Source organism: Numida meleagris, chromosome 6 (genome assembly GCF_002078875.1).
Source record: "Numida meleagris isolate 19003 breed g44 Domestic line chromosome 6, NumMel1.0, whole genome shotgun sequence".
NCBI classification, from domain to species: Eukaryota; Metazoa; Chordata; class Aves; order Galliformes; family Numididae; genus Numida; species Numida meleagris.
Genome location: NC_034414.1, coordinates 16,653,925 through 16,673,576, shown reverse-complemented (window position 1 = coordinate 16,673,576; position 19,652 = coordinate 16,653,925). Strand labels below are relative to the sequence as shown.

The 19,652-nt window shown below is 41.2% G+C and overlaps 1 protein-coding gene across 2 annotated transcripts in view; it reads right to left on the bottom strand.

The window, feature by feature from the left end:
• LRP5 (LDL receptor related protein 5) overlaps window positions 6,529-19,652 on the bottom strand; it is a 136,948-nt gene continuing 123,824 nt past the window's right edge. Inside the window, exons 18-23 of one of the 2 annotated variants that reach the window (XM_021401770.1) lie at window positions 18,650-18,886; window positions 17,836-17,946; window positions 15,942-16,187; window positions 13,995-14,134; window positions 13,103-13,200; window positions 6,529-12,453 (exon numbers count right to left, since the gene is read on the bottom strand). In XM_021401770.1, coding sequence (XP_021257445.1) covers window positions 12,192-12,453; window positions 13,103-13,200; window positions 13,995-14,134; window positions 15,942-16,187; window positions 17,836-17,946; window positions 18,650-18,886 — 1,094 coding nt within the window. In that variant the 3' untranslated portion in view covers window positions 6,529-12,191. The remainder of the gene's footprint in view (window positions 12,454-13,102; window positions 13,201-13,994; window positions 14,135-15,941; window positions 16,188-17,835; window positions 17,947-18,649; window positions 18,887-19,652) is intronic. The other variant, XM_021401771.1, reaches the window with a different exon arrangement.

The following is a 19,652-nucleotide window of genomic DNA, read 5'->3' as shown; positions in this document are numbered from 1 at the left end:
GGACATCAATGGACAAGAATTTTGAAATTCGCCATGGAATATTCTGCACTAGAGAGCTGTAAGGGGTGCTTGGTACCTGTTCTGTGTGGCATCCCTCCCAAACTGCTACAGTTTTTATCAGCAGCTTGGACATCTGTGTCTTCTGCAGCATTTAAACTATTTCAGAAGTGTCTCGCTGATGTCCAAGCTGCTGATATGTAGTAGAGAAAGCTAAGAAATATATATATATTTTGCTGAACAAACTGTACAAAGTCATTAGTCTTTTAGATTTGTTTTTTAAGCCTGAAAGTTCTCTTGTGTTGCAGTGAGCCAAATACTTCCACGATAATGGTGTGTCAGGAGCAATTAGTATGCGAGAGAAATCCAGGCACCTTGAATCTGATCAGAGGAGCTGCTTTTATGTCATTCTGAATTCTTCCTCAAATTATTTTTTTCTGAATAAATTAGAGACACTAAATTGTTACAAAATGACACTATCCTGACCTGGCCAGAGAAATCCACTTTCTGTGGATTAACTTGCTTTGTTTCGCTCCCCCTCTTCCTATCCCTCTCAGCCTGCTGTCCCCAGTTGTGTTGTATGTGTATGTGAACAGGAGTGCTGGGATTATGTTCCTAAAAAATGTAAGTGATCACAATTGACTATATAGTTCCAACTTCTGAGACAGAGAATGCCTTACAGAGACCTCGTGACCCGCAGTAGTATTTAGCCCTTTTTGCATTAGGAAAGAGAGACAGGTACACCAAGGCCAGTGTTCTATGGACTCTGCAGTGAAGGCATCACCGAGAGTTATATGTGTGCAAGCAGATAAAGTAATTTTTGAAAAGGTAATCTTAATTAATAGCTGTGCCTGATGTGCTAGAGCAGTCCGGTGTCCTCAGAGGATCTCTGCCAGGCTCCAGCCTTCACTTCTACTCCTTGATGCGCTACTTGGCTTTGTTTGCGCATCAATGTCGATTTTCAAATCCCACCCCCCCGGCAGAAATAGGTGACCTACTTTTCAGTCCCAGACATCTGCTAGCTGTTGCCTTGTCCCTCCCTCTGTGCTTTAACCCCTTCTTTCCTCCCCTCTCTGTGGGCATCTGCCACCTCTCAGCCCTTCCAGGGAGCTCAGCCTGTGGCTCTCCTGCCCAGGGCAAACCTGCACGGTGAGGTGTTTGCATGAAGGAGCCTGAAAGAGGGTTGCAGTTCTCTATCTTTGCCACAGTAGGGCACCCCAATTGCATTGCCGAAGCCATCTGGGCCACACGCGAGTGGGAAGGTCCTGGGGCACCTGGCACCCCAGTCCGCAGGCCCAACATGGCCTCCCTCCCTCAGCAGCCACCCAGGGCCGAGGCCTGTGAGGAGAGGCGGCAGGGGAGCAGGAGCAGATCTTTCCCCATGCTGCAGTGCTGTCAGTAGCATGCACAACACTAGGAGAGACCTAGGAGGTCTAGATAGATAGACAGGGGGTCTGGAGCATGGAATGATCAGCGATGGCATGAAGTCCAACAAGGAAAATGCTGGGCACCCTGCGCTGGGTGTCTCTGCTGGAGTAAGGGTTGTGCTACATGGACCCACAGGGCCCTGCCAACCCCAGCTGCTCTGTGGTTCATTCCTTAGTTTCCTTCCTACAGAGATACGGCTTCCTCTCAGAAAGCCCCTGTGCTATCACTACGAAAAGCAGCCGTTGAGTGTTGCCTTGTAATCCCAGTATCACTTCAACACCAGTTTTTCCCGCCTCCACTAACCCCCACCCTGCTTTATGTTTGCTTCCTCCAGCTGTCTAGGCTTTGGCCTTCCTGCTCCCTGACATTTGCACGTCTGGAGCATCATGTTGCGGGGTGATTTTTCTGTGATGGTGGAGAGCAGATGAACCTGTGATGGCCAGGTTCTCCAGCTGGCTTTGCAGCGCAAAGGTGCCTTGCATGTAGTTTGGTTAAGGTATGCACCGGTTTTGCCAGCTACACCATGTCTCCCTTCCGACAAACAGTAGGTGGCATGTTTGGATCAGTGATGGAAGGAGGAAGTCCCAAGTTACTCCATTACTTGGAAGAAAAAATGCCACCCAGTGCAGACAGAAATCCCTGCCCTCTGGATAGGAGGTGCAAAAGCACCTCCAGAATTTTGATCTCATACTTATTGAAATACACTCTGAACATATGCAAATACGTGAACAACAGCACCTTTTAGAGCAGGCCTTACCTGGACAGGTTATCTGTGAGCTCCCCGCCCTTAGTCTGGCTTTCTCCAGCTCTTCTAGGTCCTGCAGCAGCCTTAGCTCCCCACAGCATCGTACCCACGCATCTCAGGCCTCATCTGCCCCGTATCTGAAGCATATCTGAAACAAAGGACAGGAGGCCCACATGTGGCACGGAGCAAAACTCAAAACACGGGCAGTACAGAAGCAAGGCACAGGGAAGTAGATGTGCGTACATATACAAACCTGTTTTCAACACCAAATAATCTCTTTAAATACCAAGCAGTAGTCAGGAGACACATCATTGCTGGGCAAACTAATGCCTTTCTGTTAGAAGCCAGGTGCTCGCCTATTTCCTGTTGGACAAGCAAAACAAACAGTCCATATGAGAGAAACTATTCCCAGCTGCTATCAAACATCACAGTCTGCAAACAAAAGTAATGCAGAGTGCTTGCACTTATCCTATGGTTGATAACAAGGATAGAGGGAAAGAAAGACGTCATTGAGGATTCCCTTTACTGTGTCTCCTCTTACTGCCAATGCTAAATCCGCCTCACACCCACGCCCTGGCACCATGCAGGTGTCTCTGCAAGCAAAGGATATAAGGAAAGCTGCTTCTCTGGATTTGCATACTTATTGAGCATCTGCCTCCCCAGCTGGCAGGTAAGCTCTTACATGTATTACTGCAGCATAGAAAATAGAGCCCAGGAGCACCAAGACTGGTCAAGCGAGTAATCCAGGCTAAGGAGTACCTATGTTTGCATGATGTTAAGAGAGCAGAAAGGTCCGAGCTGTCTTGTAAAATTGTCTCCATCACATGCAAATAAGAGCATTACCAAGACGACAATAATGATTGTAATATGATAGAACGATAGTTTTCAGCTGGTATGGTGCATTCGTCAGCTGGATTACCTTATATTCTTCTGGACAAATGCAGGAAATACAAATGATTAATGGAACAGTAGTTTTCATAGTGAAAGTACAGTGAGATATTAAATACAGCATAGCTTATAGACTAAATATAGAAACACAGGCAACAGTAGATACTAGGATCCTGAATACTACAACTGTCAGAAGAGGGAACAAGTGAGATTTCACAATTAGAAGCATTATTATACAGTGGTGACTATCACTGGGGCAAAGTTCTTACATGGGTATAAAACCATTATAAATCACAGTCTTAATGCCTGCCTAAATATTCATAATATAGTTCCTACTTCTGAATCAGAGATGGTGAGAGCACTAGCTCCCTTGTCCCAAGTGTCGGACAACCACATAATGATAGAAACATCGGACGGCTTGTTAAATTGTTGAGAGATGTTCATTATTTCAACGGAAGTAAAATTCCTTGTCTCTTTAATTTCCTGTCACATTACCAAGACCAAGCTGGTCAGTAATCTTTGCTATAGGAAGGACATTTGCCTTTTCAAAAGGGCCATTAGATTCCTCCTCATTGCCACTGGACAACCAAACATTCCCGTCCCAATCTCTGAGATCAGCATCATCTGCCACTAAAACGGAGGATTAGAGTTGTTCAGCCCTCTTATGATGATTTTCAATAATGTAATTTTCAATCTTATCTCCCAAAAGTTTGATGGCAGTCATGAGATTCTTCACATCACTTTCCCTGCTCTGACACTATCACTTCCAATCTACAAATCAGATTTCAATTGTTCAATTATTCTTTTTAAATAATCTCTATGATTTTCAGATGCCCTTCAACAGCAACACAGAAGTCTGATTCTTTCCTTTGCCTCATTTCTTTTTCTGGCATTGACACCTGTCCACAAATTGCTCCCCAACATTAGCTGTGTCAGAGCAATTCGATCAGATCCTGTCCTGACTATGGGCCAGTCCCTCCCAACCCTCTCTAGGCATCTCTTCCTTCAAGGCATTCCATTTACTGTCGGTCATTTTGCACCCAGTATCCCACTGACTACGCCAAAAATGTCACATGACAACAGGGTTCTTTGGATACTGGACAACACAGTGACAACAAATGGAATGCCAGCTTACCGTGACTCTATTGTAGCGGTGAACCTTAATGGCACAATTTCTGTTTCTAAGTAAAATGGAAATGATTTAGACATAAACATACTAAGCAAAATGCAAACAATTCAAACACGAGCAGCACTAAACAAAAATTAAAAAAAATTAATCGTGAGCACACGAAAGCATATTATAACAAGGGGAAGGCATACTTGTCAAAGCGACACAAGCTGGAACTTTCAGTGATTATTCTCACCCACTGATGAGCCACTGTTGGGAAAGCTGTCAACTTCTCACATTCTCCATCGTGTCGGACAAAATTCCCGTGTCGTCACTGGGTCAGGCAGCAAATAAATTGCTCCTAGAGCTACACAGACAACATTGCCTAGCAAAGATGTTGCTCTCAGCAGAAAAGAAAGAAAAAAAAAAGTTTTGCTGCATTAGATTTTCTAGGGTTAAGGAAAATCAGTGATAGCAGGAAAAAGATTGCTGTCATTTAATTGTTTCCATGGTAGACCTTTATAACAAACATCTCACTCCAAGAAAACCTACACTCACAAGCAGCGTTTGCATTAAACTTGACAGTTGGACCAGATGATCTTAGTGGTCTTTCCCAACATTAACGATTCTATCATCCTACAGTAAGGGGAGGAGAGAAACAAGGTAGGTCCCTGCTGAGAAGGGCAGCCCTGGAGCTGGGCTCCCTTTGGGAAGTTCTGGGAGTGATTCCTGGTAGATGGCTGTGACACATTGGGGCTTTGGTTAGTGCTTAAATCTAAAGTATTTATGTTTTTTTTTTTAACTTAGGTATCTTCCTGTATATGCAAGATCTAGTGAAACAGAAAGACAAAAAATAGCGATACAGCAACAAGGACTTACTATAGGACTGAAGAGTCAGCTGCTATATCTGCATGCTTGTTCTTCCTATCCTCCCACATTACTACGCCCACATGCCCAAATCAAACACACCAGCCCACACCAGTAGACACCCTCCTCGGTGACCACAGTTTTACTCTTGCTGCTTGTGTCAAAATGAAACGACCCTTTTAACAGGGCTGAAGCAAAAGGGGAAACAGTCTGGTTTCTATGTCTATATATCTTTTCTATCTCCAAACATAGGTTTCATACACTATGATGCTAGAGGTTTTTAAAATCCAACTCCAGACTCTCATTTTAATCTAATCCAATTTAATCCTGATATTGCTGATACCTAGCCACAAGTTTACTTTTGTCTCCTAAGAAGATGATTTAAAAGATATTATACATGAAAAAAAAAAAAAGAAACACTGACCTGACCCAGTCTAGCAAAACCACAGCAGTTAGTGAAACGAATTGCAAAATTCTGACAGGGTAATGATGCTGACAGAGTTGCGGTAAGCTCGATAGCTTGCTAACAGTCATAATTCTAAAGATGAGCAGTTTTCCAATTAACCTCTTCACCTCCTTGCTCTTGCTGTTATATTTTGAAGTAAAAACGAGGAGACAGCAGTACTGTTCTCAGCAAACCGTACCCGATACAAATGGGCCACCAGCTGGTTGCCTTTGCTGCAGATGCTGAAATATCACTGCTCACAAGAAGGGCTCCTAATCAAATATTTTAAATACATTTATTATAAAACAAAATCCACAAAATCTATTATACAAAGGCAGAGTCTGTTATCTTTACAAATCTTTATACAAAATAGCGGTTACTTCAAACAACTTCAGTTTTCTTTACATGAAGAAACGTTGCAGTTTCGTGAGCAGAAAACTGTGAACGTATAATGGCCTGAAGTGATGAAAGCCCAAATAAATCTTTCTTAAGACAGTTCCAACCAGGCTTGTTTATATCCTAAACGCCACATTTGGAAAATAACCAGTGAAGACTTTCTGAAACACAACAAATGGCTTTCATGAAAAATACTGTAAAGACAACCTGAAAATAATGTCAATTTAATCCCCAAATACCTAAGTGCCACCTGCTGGCACTTCTTTTACTGGTGTGTATTTAACAGATGTCAAAACTGCTGCTGAAATGAATTCGGAAATGAATGTCCACCTGAAATAATGCATTTGAGACAAATCCCAATGTATTACAGACTTGAGATATTCATGCTCTAAAACCCCTCAGCTGTCAGCTTCAGTTCCACTACTCATGGATGCATGTGAGCTGAGGAGAACTCTTAACAACGCAGTGTTTTGTTAAAACCATTAAGAGTACACAGATCATAGGATTCCTGGGGCTTCTGTGATTTAAGGCTTTAATTTTTTCCCCAGTCAACATTCAAGCTGTTTAAAACACACAAGGCACTTCAGCACTGGGTTTGGTTGTCCTTTGTAGTAACAACTCCTACAAAATGATACACATATAAAGCTGCAATTATTAGGTTGTTTGCAGAATACACATTTTAATATAAATATAAAAAAGATCGTGTGTATTTATCATAAAAAATCTTAGTAATCTTTGTATATTCATGTACATTTACAAATAGCAGCAATTACAATACAATTAGGTAAGTAAGAAAGCGGTCCGGGTTAGAGTTTTGTCGATGATGCCCTCCAAATTTCACATCCAACAGCAAAGCACTTTTCAACTGCTTTTGTTTTTACCTCTGCAGGCTGATTTAATTCCATTTATTACTATTGCATTTGTGGTTGCAATTAAAATACTTCTGTTCCCGTTTACGCATTGCAGGATCTCTGTACAAATATAAGTGGAACATCGCTGCCTTCATCAGACATGGTTCCCCCTGGGAGCACCGCTCAGAGGAAGGTACATCAGCGGGGGCACTTGCTCAACAAAAACATAAATGCTGGTGAATTGGTCCATCTCTGCAGCTGTCAGACTTGCTTTTCTCCTCTTTCAAGGCATGTTCTCTGCACGTGTTTTGTTGACGGAAAGTGTCCTGGTTAGGAATTGTTTCTGCCATCTTCTATCCAGCAGGATTCTGCACTGGCTGAAGAAGCAGCCCCTTCCCCCCTAGGTGGGCTGCACTGGGGCTGTGGGTTGTGCTGGAGACAGCCTGATTGCAGTGCCTCTCTGCCATGGGCAGCTGGGAGCATCCCCAGCAACCGCAGGACACGGCATTTGAAGGACTTGGTTGTGGGATGCAGAAGCCATCATTCCTATCAGTAGGTTTAACACTGATTTAAATCTGTTTCTCCTCCCCTCTCCCTGCCCAGAAGCATGATCTCACATGAGCAGACCCACAGCACAGTTGGCCAACTGCAAAATACACAAAATAGAGGAAAAGTACCCTTTACAAAACCTTCATTAAGTGTTCTCAGGAAGGAGATCTAGAACACGTGACAGGAATGAAAATACCTATGCATATTAATATTTCTTTTAACACATGGGAAATACCTCCAGCTGTTCAGCTGAACCCCTGATAGTTAAAGAAAGGGGTTTTTACATTTAATGAGGAAAGCGTTACAGTACGTAAGGGAACAGTAACAGAACCAGCAGGCACTTTGAAACTTCTGGTGAGGACTGCACTCATCATTTATAGTGCGCTCATTATTAAACAGAAACAACTGAATAACCGTTCTGTACGTCTGTCATCTTGGATTGTGACTTGTCCCAAACATGGAAGTTTGCAAAATGTCCCTCAGCACTGTAGCAGCAAATACGTTACTTCTAATCCAGGGCTCCATGCCAGGCACTCCTGTGTGTTATTAATTACTGGGAACATGCCTGCCTTCTGTTTTCATTTCCTGACATTAATGGGTATCACTTGTAGTACAATTATAAGCACAGCTACTCATTTGGACTGACTCAACACATACCCCAACAAAATGACTGACATCGGAAAAGATTGGCTTTTGATAATGCTCGGAGCACACAGGGCACACAACTTTTGTCAAGTCCCACTGACCACACTCGTAATGTACTACAATGTGCTCCACAGGCTCTGATGCAGGGCAGCCCCAGAGCTCTCTGTAGCAAAGGGATCTGACCCTACAGGCAATGGGTGAATGCCCATGTCGCTGGTAGCTCAGCACAGCATGGCCAGTCCTTACAGATTGCTGCTGTGCACAGACACTTCAGAGTTTCAAAAGCCCCAGGATCCAAGAGGCACCAGTTGCCCCCCTAAAAATGGGGAGAACATGATGTGTCTTAGATCTACAACCACAGAGATCAAGCTTTATTGCTACAAATCAAACTCGCTACTCAAAAAGAAGGAAATTTCAACTTATTTCACCCTTCTTCTTTAGAACATGTTAATTATGGCACAATCTAATTTTTTGGGGGCATTTTGTAATGTCACTACACTAAAGAAAACACAATTTATTGTACATTATAGACTTGATTTGATCTTAGCTTGAGTGCTCTTTAGCCATCTATCCAGATAGTTAAATTGAAGCAGTGAAACAACAGGAGCAGTGCTAACAAGGTTTCCTCAATATCACCCAGCAATAACGATCAAATTAATTAACCCATTGCAAATTTCAGGGTGCCGATCAGTCTAGCTGAAGCCCATCTAGAATTCACACTAACTCTTTGCTTGAAATCAAAGGATACTTTGCCAATGAAGATCATGATTTTTAAGTCTGCCCATTCACCTTACAGCTTCACACTGCTACTGCACTTGTTCCACAGACAGAATAAATTCTACAGAGAGAAAATGACCCTTGTAGCCGCCTTTGTGACTGCACTAGAAGGCAAATAAGCTGCTCTCTGCTATGAAATCTGTCCTTAAATGTAACACAAAATCAATCGGGTCATTTGCCCATTACTAGCCGCTATCCAGACACAGCTCTGTACTCCATCCCCAAGCTGCTTTAAAGTGCTAATATACAGTCATAACGGGTTTTGAAAATATGTCAGTAATCTGACTCAAGTACTCAGAAGCTCACACAGGAAGTCCAATCACAAAACTGCAGGTTCTCAGGGGAGAGAACTCCCAGGATATTTCAGCCTTTCTCATAGCACCTTTCTGCATTAACAGAACCATGTCTAAACCTCAACAAAACACAACTTTTCCCCACTTATTTCCTGTTCAGCCTTCCACTGCTACAACCTGCCATACACTTTCAATAATTCCACGCAACTCTTTCCCTCATCCTGATCTAGAAGAAGCATCTATTTTCTAAGTTTTAGCCTGAAGGTTCACAGGATGGAAAGCGTACTTTACTAAAAACACATTGGGGGTTATTTCTGGAGAGAAGTAGCTCTTCTCACTCAAACACATGGTCATTTCTGACACCAGGAGCGCAGTAACCTTTTTAGAGTAGATAGCCTACAGCAACCAAAAGTAATATTTTAGTATTTAAATCTTTAGATGCTATATTTGCATACAAGTTCTCTTTAGAAGAGGCTTTTCAAGTCAATTCTATGGAGCAGCGTGGAACCTGCATTCTGATCACAAAACCTGAAGCGCCTCAGATGAAGTAATTTCTCAGCAAACATCAGCAGCAAGATGTTCTGAACATCCAATTGAAATACAGGAGTGCACACAATTCATTCCATTCAGCAAGTGCTTGCGTCCTTCTGAGTACTTAAGGGTCAAATTCCTTTGGTCCTTAAGACAGTCTGACTCTCAGCAAGACTACTAATTTTTTCTGGACTCAACTCCAAACTTTGTAATAGGAAAATAAGACAAAGTGGTTGGGATTGCTACAGTGGTGGCTCTTTAAAATGATCAGTGGTTTAAGGAAAGAAAAAAAAAGTAATCTTGCATCCAGTGTCATCACAGGAACACAGGAAAATCAACATGGTATGGCTCTAAGCTGGAACTGTAACATGAAACAACGAACACATTCATTACAAATGGCCAATAGTTATGCACAAAATGATATATGACATGAAATTCGACCAACTGCTGTAATGCAGAACATTCATACGATTATGTGATACACAAAATATCTGTGGATCTAGATTCATCACTTAGTTCACTGAAACACGGTCACATTAAAATCTTCTTTTTTTTCACCAAATCATTAACGCTTTCTCGGAGATCTGCATAGTCAGTCACTCAAAGAGTAACAAACGATGGCCTTGTTCCTCCTGGGATACTACAGAACTGCTAACATGGGCAGGGGATGGGGGAAGAGAATCCTTTCTTAAACTCCAGCGCTGGATTCTCCAGTTCTCTATTTTTCTCCACAGGAAATGGTGGGCATCATCTTCGTGCCAAATGTGAAACTCAGAAGCAAAAATTTAGCCATGAAGGTAATGAAATCTACTCGAAGAGTTTCAGTAATACAACAGTGACAGCACCAATATTATCCTTGAACAACATAGGCAGGAAGAACAGACCTGGACTAACAAATCCATAAACACAAAAAACTGGATTGGAACTCCATGGTCCCAGCCCCTCCACTACAAGGACCTTTGCCCTGGAATCCTAGGCTTCTTTTGTTCAAAAGACACCGATCCAAACATAATTTAAGTTCAAAAAGGAAAAATGTTTCACTGTTGCCAACAATATTAAGGCTGTCAAAGAGCCACCACATGTTATTCAGCAGCTGCAGAAACAGGTGCAGGTCTGCATATTCATTTTCCCTCAGATATCCCAGGTAGGCACACACATCATCAGAGATGAAAATTGCCATTCAATACCCAAATCCCTTTGTTACAACAAGAGATGAATCAAAGCAAAAATTTATCTTCCGTACTGTGAAAGGCACTTATCCCAGACTCCCTTTCACAGAAGGGTTTGGTAGAAGCTAGAAGCATGAACGCTTCACTGATGACAGTGTCCTGAGGATACACTAGTTTGTTGCAGAGTTCCTTTTATTTTAATACAATCAGATGTATTTGGCTTCTCTCCTTCCTCCCCGTGCTTTTTATACTTCTAAATCTGGACTAATTTGGTGGCAAATTTTGATGACATGACTAAACTGTTCGAATGGCAGATGTTTTGGTTTTGAGCTCAGCAGATACCATTTCCTACAAACAAAACAACTTTCCTCACTTAAATGAATGCAGGCCACCGTATCATCCCACTTTGGGAAATGAACATTGGAGACGAAGCAATTTTCTGATGAATTCAACACAGGTGAACATCTCAAAGACCCAGCTCAGAGGAATTACTGGACTTCAGGGTAAAAAGTGAAGTACCACTGTAATTTGAGAAGCAGCTGACTGCTACAGCTCTTTCCCAGACAAGTCACCAAAGCCTCACGAGGAAGCAGCTGCTAGACAAGGATGAAGGAACTTGAATTTGGTTTCATTCAAATTAAAATGGTGAACCTGAGCAAAGCTACAGGTTGTCAGGCATTTCTCTCAGCTTCACCCTGTTAAGAGCCCCTTGCTCTCACACTGTCAGGTCGGTATAACTTCTTCTACTATCATGCACTCAAAGTGGGGAACTGACTGGAGCTCAGCCAAGCTTTTGAGGTCTGGGTATGCTTTTAGCTCCAATCAGTTCCAGAATCGGTATGCAGTATGGTAGTCACATGTGTTAGGACATGATGCCTGTGGGACCAGCTAAGCTGGAAGGTTTGGTTAAAATACGTGTTCTTCCAGTTCAGTGCTGAGCAAATGGAGACCGAGGTTCACAATCCAGGTCTCAGGGCACAGGTTCTGCTGGGAAGCATTCAATTCACTAGCAAACAGGAGCATATGACTGTGGTACTTTTTGCATGTTTTCTCCCAGTGGTGTAGAAGGGATGAGACACTGAAACTACTTAAGAAGGTTTACTTCTCTGTGAATACTGGTCTTTAGCCTCTTCTTCCCACAAGCCACTTCACTTTTCTCACATTAGTAAAAAGAACTACATCCACTTCACGTGTAAAAAGGTGATCTGAAATGCAAAACGGCTCAAATTGCCTCCCCAAATCCTCTGGAGAGTAAGTCAGTTCCATGATTTCAAAAAGGCAAATATGGCACAAAAGAAGGGAAATTAAGTTAAAAAAATCAATTTTATAAATATTCTTCCTTTGTACAATTTTCACAGCCCCATCCCTCCCACCCATTTTTATTCACATTCCTTTTTTTTTCTTTTTAATTCCCACCCCTTTTTATCTTTAAATCATAAAATATATATTTTAAATCTGTTCATATTTAAAAATATTTACAGGAAAAGTTCCTTCTGTTGAGGTCATGAGGAGTCTGTACAAGGAGAGGGTGGAGGTGGGTAGAGGTGAAAATAGCTTCGTTCTGTGGCAGGAGACGGAGGGCAACTTTCTTCTGCCGACATGTACTGGCTGCGAGGTGTGGGTGGAGGGGGGTAAGGGTCTGAGTCTGAATTTAAATCTATATAGTACTTGTTGGCCTTCCATCGACTAGTAGTATAGTCACTGTCACAAACGTCTGTGCTGCACGGGGTTGTGGGTGGAGCTGTCCCTCGTATAAGGTAAGGCCTGGGAGGAAAAAAAAGCACATGCATTAATCGTGATTTTTGGAAAAGGGAGACGAAGAGACTGAAAATGAATGCCTATGTCCACAGTCAAGACAGCTGTTTATTCATTCTATGTTAGCCGTAACTCAGGTTTTCATAGGAACCAAATGAGAAGCATTTGAACTGTGTTAAAACTGAATGGCACAGCTACCTGCAGCTCACAGTGCATTGTGCCAGCTGTAACCTGGGGGTAGATCCATTGATTTGGGAAGCAAGAGAAGACCAATGTGACCACTTAGTCCAGTCCTTAAGAACTAACAAATAGGTCAATCCATCAAAGACCTTTAACAGACAAGACCAAACTCTCCATACAGGATGTTTAGTGGCCATTACAAAGCGATATAAATACACAGCATTCTTAATTGGCAACATTGTATTGAAAGGTGCTAAACCCTGCTGTGTCAAAATAAGAAACAAACCTAATGTTTATGGGTCACAAATAGCATAATCTCAACTTGAATGGTCGTTTTATATTAAGAGAGGGGAAGTTTTGTGGCTTTTTTTTTTTTTTTAATCAAGGTAAAGGTCTAAACAAGAACATTCCGCTTCAGTTGCAAAAGTGAAGGACAGACCAATGGAGTATGCATCAAACCTCTTTATCTGAGCTGTACCTGTAAGATCTTGTGGTTGAAGGAATGTTTGAAGAATAAAACATCTCCGCATTATACAGGGAGCGATCAGTAGCTGGGGATGGAGGCGGGTTCAAGATCTAGGAAGATTAAAAACAGTACTTCAGTTTGAGTTCACTGTGTAACCCTACTTATTTTGAAAATATTATTTATGCCTTCAGGGAGTCACTAAACTTTACCTTCTATTCCTCTCATTGCTGCTTGAGGAGATTACTGCTTTTCTTTTTTTTTTTTTTTTTTTTTAAGATCATGTAAGTTAATTACGAGACTTTATTTTCGGTTTGGATGTATTAAACAAATATGGGGCAGCAGGGGTGAAGCCAAGACATTTAGATTGCTCAGACTGCTTCTTTTTGTTGTTAATATAAAGCTGGGTAAACAAAGCTACCAGGTAGAACTGACCAAAACATTCGGATCAGCAGTAACTTTAGTATAGCAAAGCCCTCACAACAGCTTCTGTATAAGAATCTGGCATGGCACTCTTCCTGAAGCCTGACATTGCCCCTGCAGGCCCTGGCTCATATAGCACTGGACTAGCAGGGTGGAAGAAGAATTTCCACTAACAGGGTAGTTTAGGCCAGTATCCCCAGTGGAAGAGTTTGGCCAGTGGAGATATCTATATAATGGCACAGATCAGTTCCTGGGCTACTTTTGTCTTTCAAGATTTATTTAACTAAGACTTTGTTGTTGTTGTTAATAAATCCACCTACACTTTTTCTATTCATCCTTTTGGAGTGGCGCTGATGGAACAACTGGGTACTAGCATGAAACTGTTCAGCAAGTTACAGAGATTCTGGTAAAGCATGAAACAAATTAAACAAGGAGTTCTGCTGAATTCCAATATCTGACTCACAGGCATACTTCCAAGACATACCTGTGGGTAGAAAGTGGCTTTAGTGCTGGATGAGCTACTAGAAGAGGCTCCAGTAACATGGTTTCTGTCATATAAGGGGGCACCACTGCTCCCTCCCATGAGGCTCATGGAGCTAATCATAGACTTTCCACAAGAGATGCCTGCAGTGAGACAGAGAGGAATCCAAGGTTAGGTAAACCACAATTTCATCTATTAATGCGAAACAGAAAACAAATCCACAGCTTGGCAAATCCACGTAACTCTACTGGTTGTTGCTTTTGGAATGATATTCTACATAAAAACTTCAGGATTACAAAGAACAACATATTTTCAATTTTATATTATGTAAAGCAAACACCTCACCCCCAGACCACCTATTGCGTCTCTGCAGCTCCTCACAAGCAGTGCTCTCAGTCCGCTGAGAAAGGAATCTCCAGATCAGTTGATCCAAATTTTCCACCCAAATTGTTAACGAAGAATTTTTCCAACTAAACAAAAACTCAGGCATTTGCAAAAATAAGCATTATACACTGCCCAAGAGAAACAAGCCAGAGACATCCAAAGTTTTCATTTTTACCCAGTGAAATTCAATTGCAAGTACATGAACATGAGCAAAAAAATAATTATTCTTATTGGAAAAAAAATACTTTTTGAACTGAAAAAAAGGAAGGAAACCTGGGTGACAGGAAAAAGGGAAGACAACGTTGTCCAATTTGTTTAACTCAAAGATGCACTTAAATCAGACTACATATTCTCAGATTCTTCCAGTCAAAATATGCAGTGACAATGGAAGAGCTTAGTTCAGAAGCTTTCAGAAATTCTTCAGACTTGGGAAACATTTAGGAAAAGCAGGATGATTCTATTTGTGACTGCTGTTCATGACCACTCATTTTTTTAAGCACCATGCTTCAACCTACGTCTTCTCATTAGAATTAACATCAATGTTAAGACTGTCAGCTGTTACAACTTATTGCAGCAATACAGAGTCATGAAAATCTATGGTAGCTGCATTAGAAAAAAATTAACAAAGATGAAGAGGAATCAGACTGACAGCTTAGTTTAGCACCTAAAATGGTACAGATGAAAGCCAGTAACAGTTGCTTTAATTAAAAAGAGCTTTAATATTAAGTCCAGTTTACACCACTGCAAAGATTTCACCTGCAATGATTTCATCCTCAGATTTAATTTCCTACCACAAAGCCTTGATGAATGTACAAATGGAGTGTAAACAGGAACAGCTGACCACAAACACTAAAATGCAAGAAAGCATAAACTTAAGTTGTATCTGGCTGTCTTAAAACCATGGCTGGAAGAAACCAACAGCACATCTCAAAATCTTGTCTATAGGAAGAAGTGCCACATCTGTTCAGTTGTCTTTAAGTTTACAATGTATCTGAATTTCAGCTGACACAAGAAGCAGATTCCAAGTGCTCTAAAATACGGATTTCTTGTATTCTGGCCCTGTCAGGTAGGTTTACAGGTGACCATTTACTTTCCAGTTTCCTGCACAATACAAAGAAATATTGCCTCTCCTCAGGGCCTCGTAGTTAGAAGTGAACTACCTCCTCCATGAAAAGTATACCTTACAATTGTAAGTTTAAAATATATCACGTAAGTGTTTACTTTGATGTCTATGTGAGGTCCCTGAGTTGTTAGCAATTAGGTGAATATCCCAAGCTTTTACGTATATTTTAAGTCCCCCTTCAATCTCAGCTTAGTATCTACATATAGTTCTCTGGATAGATGTTTTGATTACTTGGCAAGGTAGAGAAATTCTGCTGCTTTAGAGATGAAGGGCTGAGACATGGAAAGAACAAATACGTTGTCCAAAAGCAAACAGGAAATCTGTCTCAGAGATGGACTAAACCAAAGGGGATGTTTTCATTACGCTTTGGGCAACAGTCAGCTCTTAATAACCTGCAAAACTTCAAATCTAGACAATGTAATGGTACTTATTAGGGTTCTTACCATCCTTACCAGTAAAAGTGCCATGCTGAGAACTTCCTGGAGCAATAAAATTAAGAGGGACGTGAGGTGTGCCACTGACATACTCATGTGGAAAGGGGCTATTGGGCCCGGCGTAGCGCTGACACACCACTCGCTGGCAAACAAAGTACATTCCTCCCATGACAAAAAGGGAAAGTATTATTCCAATGACGGGACCAATGGCACTGCTGTGGGGCTGAGGTTCATCTGAGGACGGCTTTGATTTTTCTGGAAAAAGGGGGGGGAAAAAGGATGTCACTAAATATGGCAATATATATGATGCTATCCCGGAGCTTGTGCAGTATGTCAGTCAGCTCAGTCATTTACATCGTGTCTTTGAAAGTCTCTGCATCTAACTCAGACATCTCTAACTACATAGATTCTGACTCTACGCATAAGACTTCACGCGCTCTCTTCCCTTACATGTAAATGAAGCAGTAACAGCAATGTACTCTTCTTCCTGCCTAGCAATTCACCTTGTAAGAGGATTGCTTATTGTCTTGATATAACAATGGCTAGTAGAATTTTCTTTAGCTCATAGACTTTGTGGTGGGGAAGTAAAGATACAGGACGCTCCTAAACACTAAGTCTTTAATTAGAAAGGAATCTGGTCTCTCAAATGCCACTTAGGCTAGCAATAGCATTAAAAATCTCTAAGACTTGACCAGTAGGCAAGCTACAGTATGCATGAAGCAGTGGATATCCTCCTAGATAAAACAGCTCTTAAAATAGTGACATTTTAGGATGGAAAAGTATTCTAAGTGACTATTAAGGACTTTACAGATTGGAATAAAATCACACAACCAGAATATCTCAAATACTTTCTACTTCTTATTTCTTTTTCCCCCATACAACCCAGTGTTAAATAAAAAGTGCTGCAGTATTTGAGATGAGATTTGATACGTATTATATGTCCCACTGACTACATTCCAAATTCTTGCCCTTCAGTTGAAGGGAATGCAAAAGAACTGAAAGTTGAGAAGAAAGAGAAAAGAAATGTAAAGATATATCAATGAACTCTTAGCAGCTCAACATCAAGAATTCATTTCTGTCTTTCTTTTTAGAGCACAACAGCTTATATGTCAGCCAAGAACCTAACCTTGAAATAGGCAGATTAACTCAGATATGATACCAGAAAAAAAACAAAGCCAGAACTAAAACATATTCTCAAATTAGCTAGTTTAAACCACAAAATTCTCATTTTGGTTAAACCTAGCTTCTTTTGAATGCATGATCTTTATCCTGAAAGTAGCAATCATTTTTATTTCCTTCTTGACTTCTTTCCCTCAGTCAAGCAAGAAACCACAGAATGCTCTGGTCCACAAAGGAACTCCAGAAGAGGCAGTCTTATGTCTACATAAAGACCCATTTAAATCAGTTAAGACCTAATTGCAGGATTTGACCCAAAGTGCAAACAGGAAACAGTTGCATTAACTTGGCAGCACAAAAGTTTGCCAAGTACACAAAGAAAATAATTCAAAAATAAAAAAGAAAGACAAAGTGGCTTCACAGTATCCAAGGAACTGAGGGGAACTTGGTGAGGGCTGCGAGTTAATCAGGATACATGGGAGGATCACGAGAAACACGTGCAATCTGAGATTTCCAAAAGGAGAGCTAAACAGATTCTCTCGTTCCCATTCTTTTAGCCTTTTCTTCCTTTGCCATCTGGGCACTCTTGCTCATGAAATTCACTTTTCCTTTCCATAACCACCCACAGGATGGAAGGAAGAAACTAATTTGACCTAGTTAGTACAGGACCAAGATTCACCAGGCTTCCCTGAAACAATATTACTATGCAGAGACTGGGGCTCCGCATTTAGTTGAAAGATGTTACACCTGAAAACAGAGCACTTGATCTCAAGCAAAGACATCTCACCGCACATGAGCTCATCTGAGCCGTCAATGCAATCTGGAAAGGAGTCGCATTGTTGCTTCAGGAGGACGCACTGGCCACTGGCGCATCGGAACTGATTGAGCAGACAAATGGCTGTACAGAAAGAAAGAAAAGATTAAGTTTGACTTGCATAAGAGCGTTCGACTATCTTAAGAAAACCAAAAGATGTGAGACATGTCAAACCACAATGCGTTCCATGTTATAAACAGGAAGGCACCAGAACACCTGTTTTGCTGCAGTAGGTAAAATTCAACTGGCACTTCTCTCATTCTTCCCTCATACCACTATACATCCTACTTAGTGGGACTGATATAAAATTCTGAAGCACTGCATTTTTGTCCAGCTGGGACAAAACTGAAAACAAATCAGCAAGGATCTTTTACAGTAACTAAAAAAGTATAACGGATGGCCTGACACGTTAAAACATGTGGAAACTGAAGGTATCATCAAACCTTATACAGTCCATACTATCCCATACCATTCTATCGAATACAGCTCTGTTATATTTCTTATCTATACACAAAAGCCTCTGTTTCAGTAAAAAGAACTTGTTAATTAACTTCAGATTCTATGTGGATTCAAAGTATATTAAATTATCAGAAAAGAGACTGGCTTATGAGGGCTAGTAATCAGCAGCCACAGAAGGTTCACTTTGTAGAAAAAAGCAGAATCAGTGGACAGCTCAGCTTGACTTGCAGCTAAGGCCGTTCTTCCCCATTTGAAACTAAAACAAAACAGTTAGAATCTCAAATAGCTGCTTATGTTAGAGCCAAAAGAAAAGGAAAATGAATCTTACTATCACAATCCACTTCATCAGATTTATCTTGGCAGTCTATTTCTCCATTACACCTCAAATGTGCATCAATACATTGTCCTTTCTCACACTGGAACTGAGATGCAGAGCATATAGGGCAACTATCCTCATCACTCTGGTCATCGCACTCTGGGAATCCATCACACCGCCATGCCATTGGGATACAGTCAATCTCTCCAGTTGCACAGGTAAACTGGTCTGGGGAACAAGTTGGAGGTTCTGGAGAAAGACAAAGCAAAACACATGCACGCATTCACTCAATTTTAGCCCTTTTAACAGAGTAAAAGCATGATGGACATATTCCACAGATGGAGAAAAAGATGCTTATGCCTGGACTGAAGTTCTTCTGTAAAAATGCAAACCATTGCTGAAGTGCTGTTGTCCTCCTTCATTAAGGAGAAATGTTCAAGAATGAGATTTGAGTAAAATCAAGAACTTGGTAAACAAATATGCAAAGTAAGAATCCATTTGTTAATTTTAGACATTCCTATGATTTCTAAGTTTCTGAGTTACGATTACTGGGTGTAGCAATACTGAGGTTTACAAACCTAACTAGTAATCTGGCAGCTGTAGATATGAGAAGGATGCTAGACAGATGCACCAAGATAATTGTGGAATTAATTTGGATAGAAGTGTACTGTTTAGATAACTCAGCAGACAGATTACTACTTCTCCATCTACAGCAACATTTAATGCTGCATTATGGTTGCACTTGACAGGCACGAGTTTGCATTTAAAACCTTGACACGTGTGTTCACAAGAATACGCCCATTCTGAAATACTTGCTATGGGCTACTACTGCTGCAGGCAAGACAGATCAAAAAGCTGTTGCAAGCTTAGTGAAGGATCAGAATAAAAACAAATAAGTAAGAAGCAGAGACTGAAAAGGAGGCACCTTAATTTCAAGATTTACAGGGGAAGATAACAAAGCAGTGGAACATAAGAATCTCTCATTGGCCACGTTTTTCAACAGAAGTACAGCAAG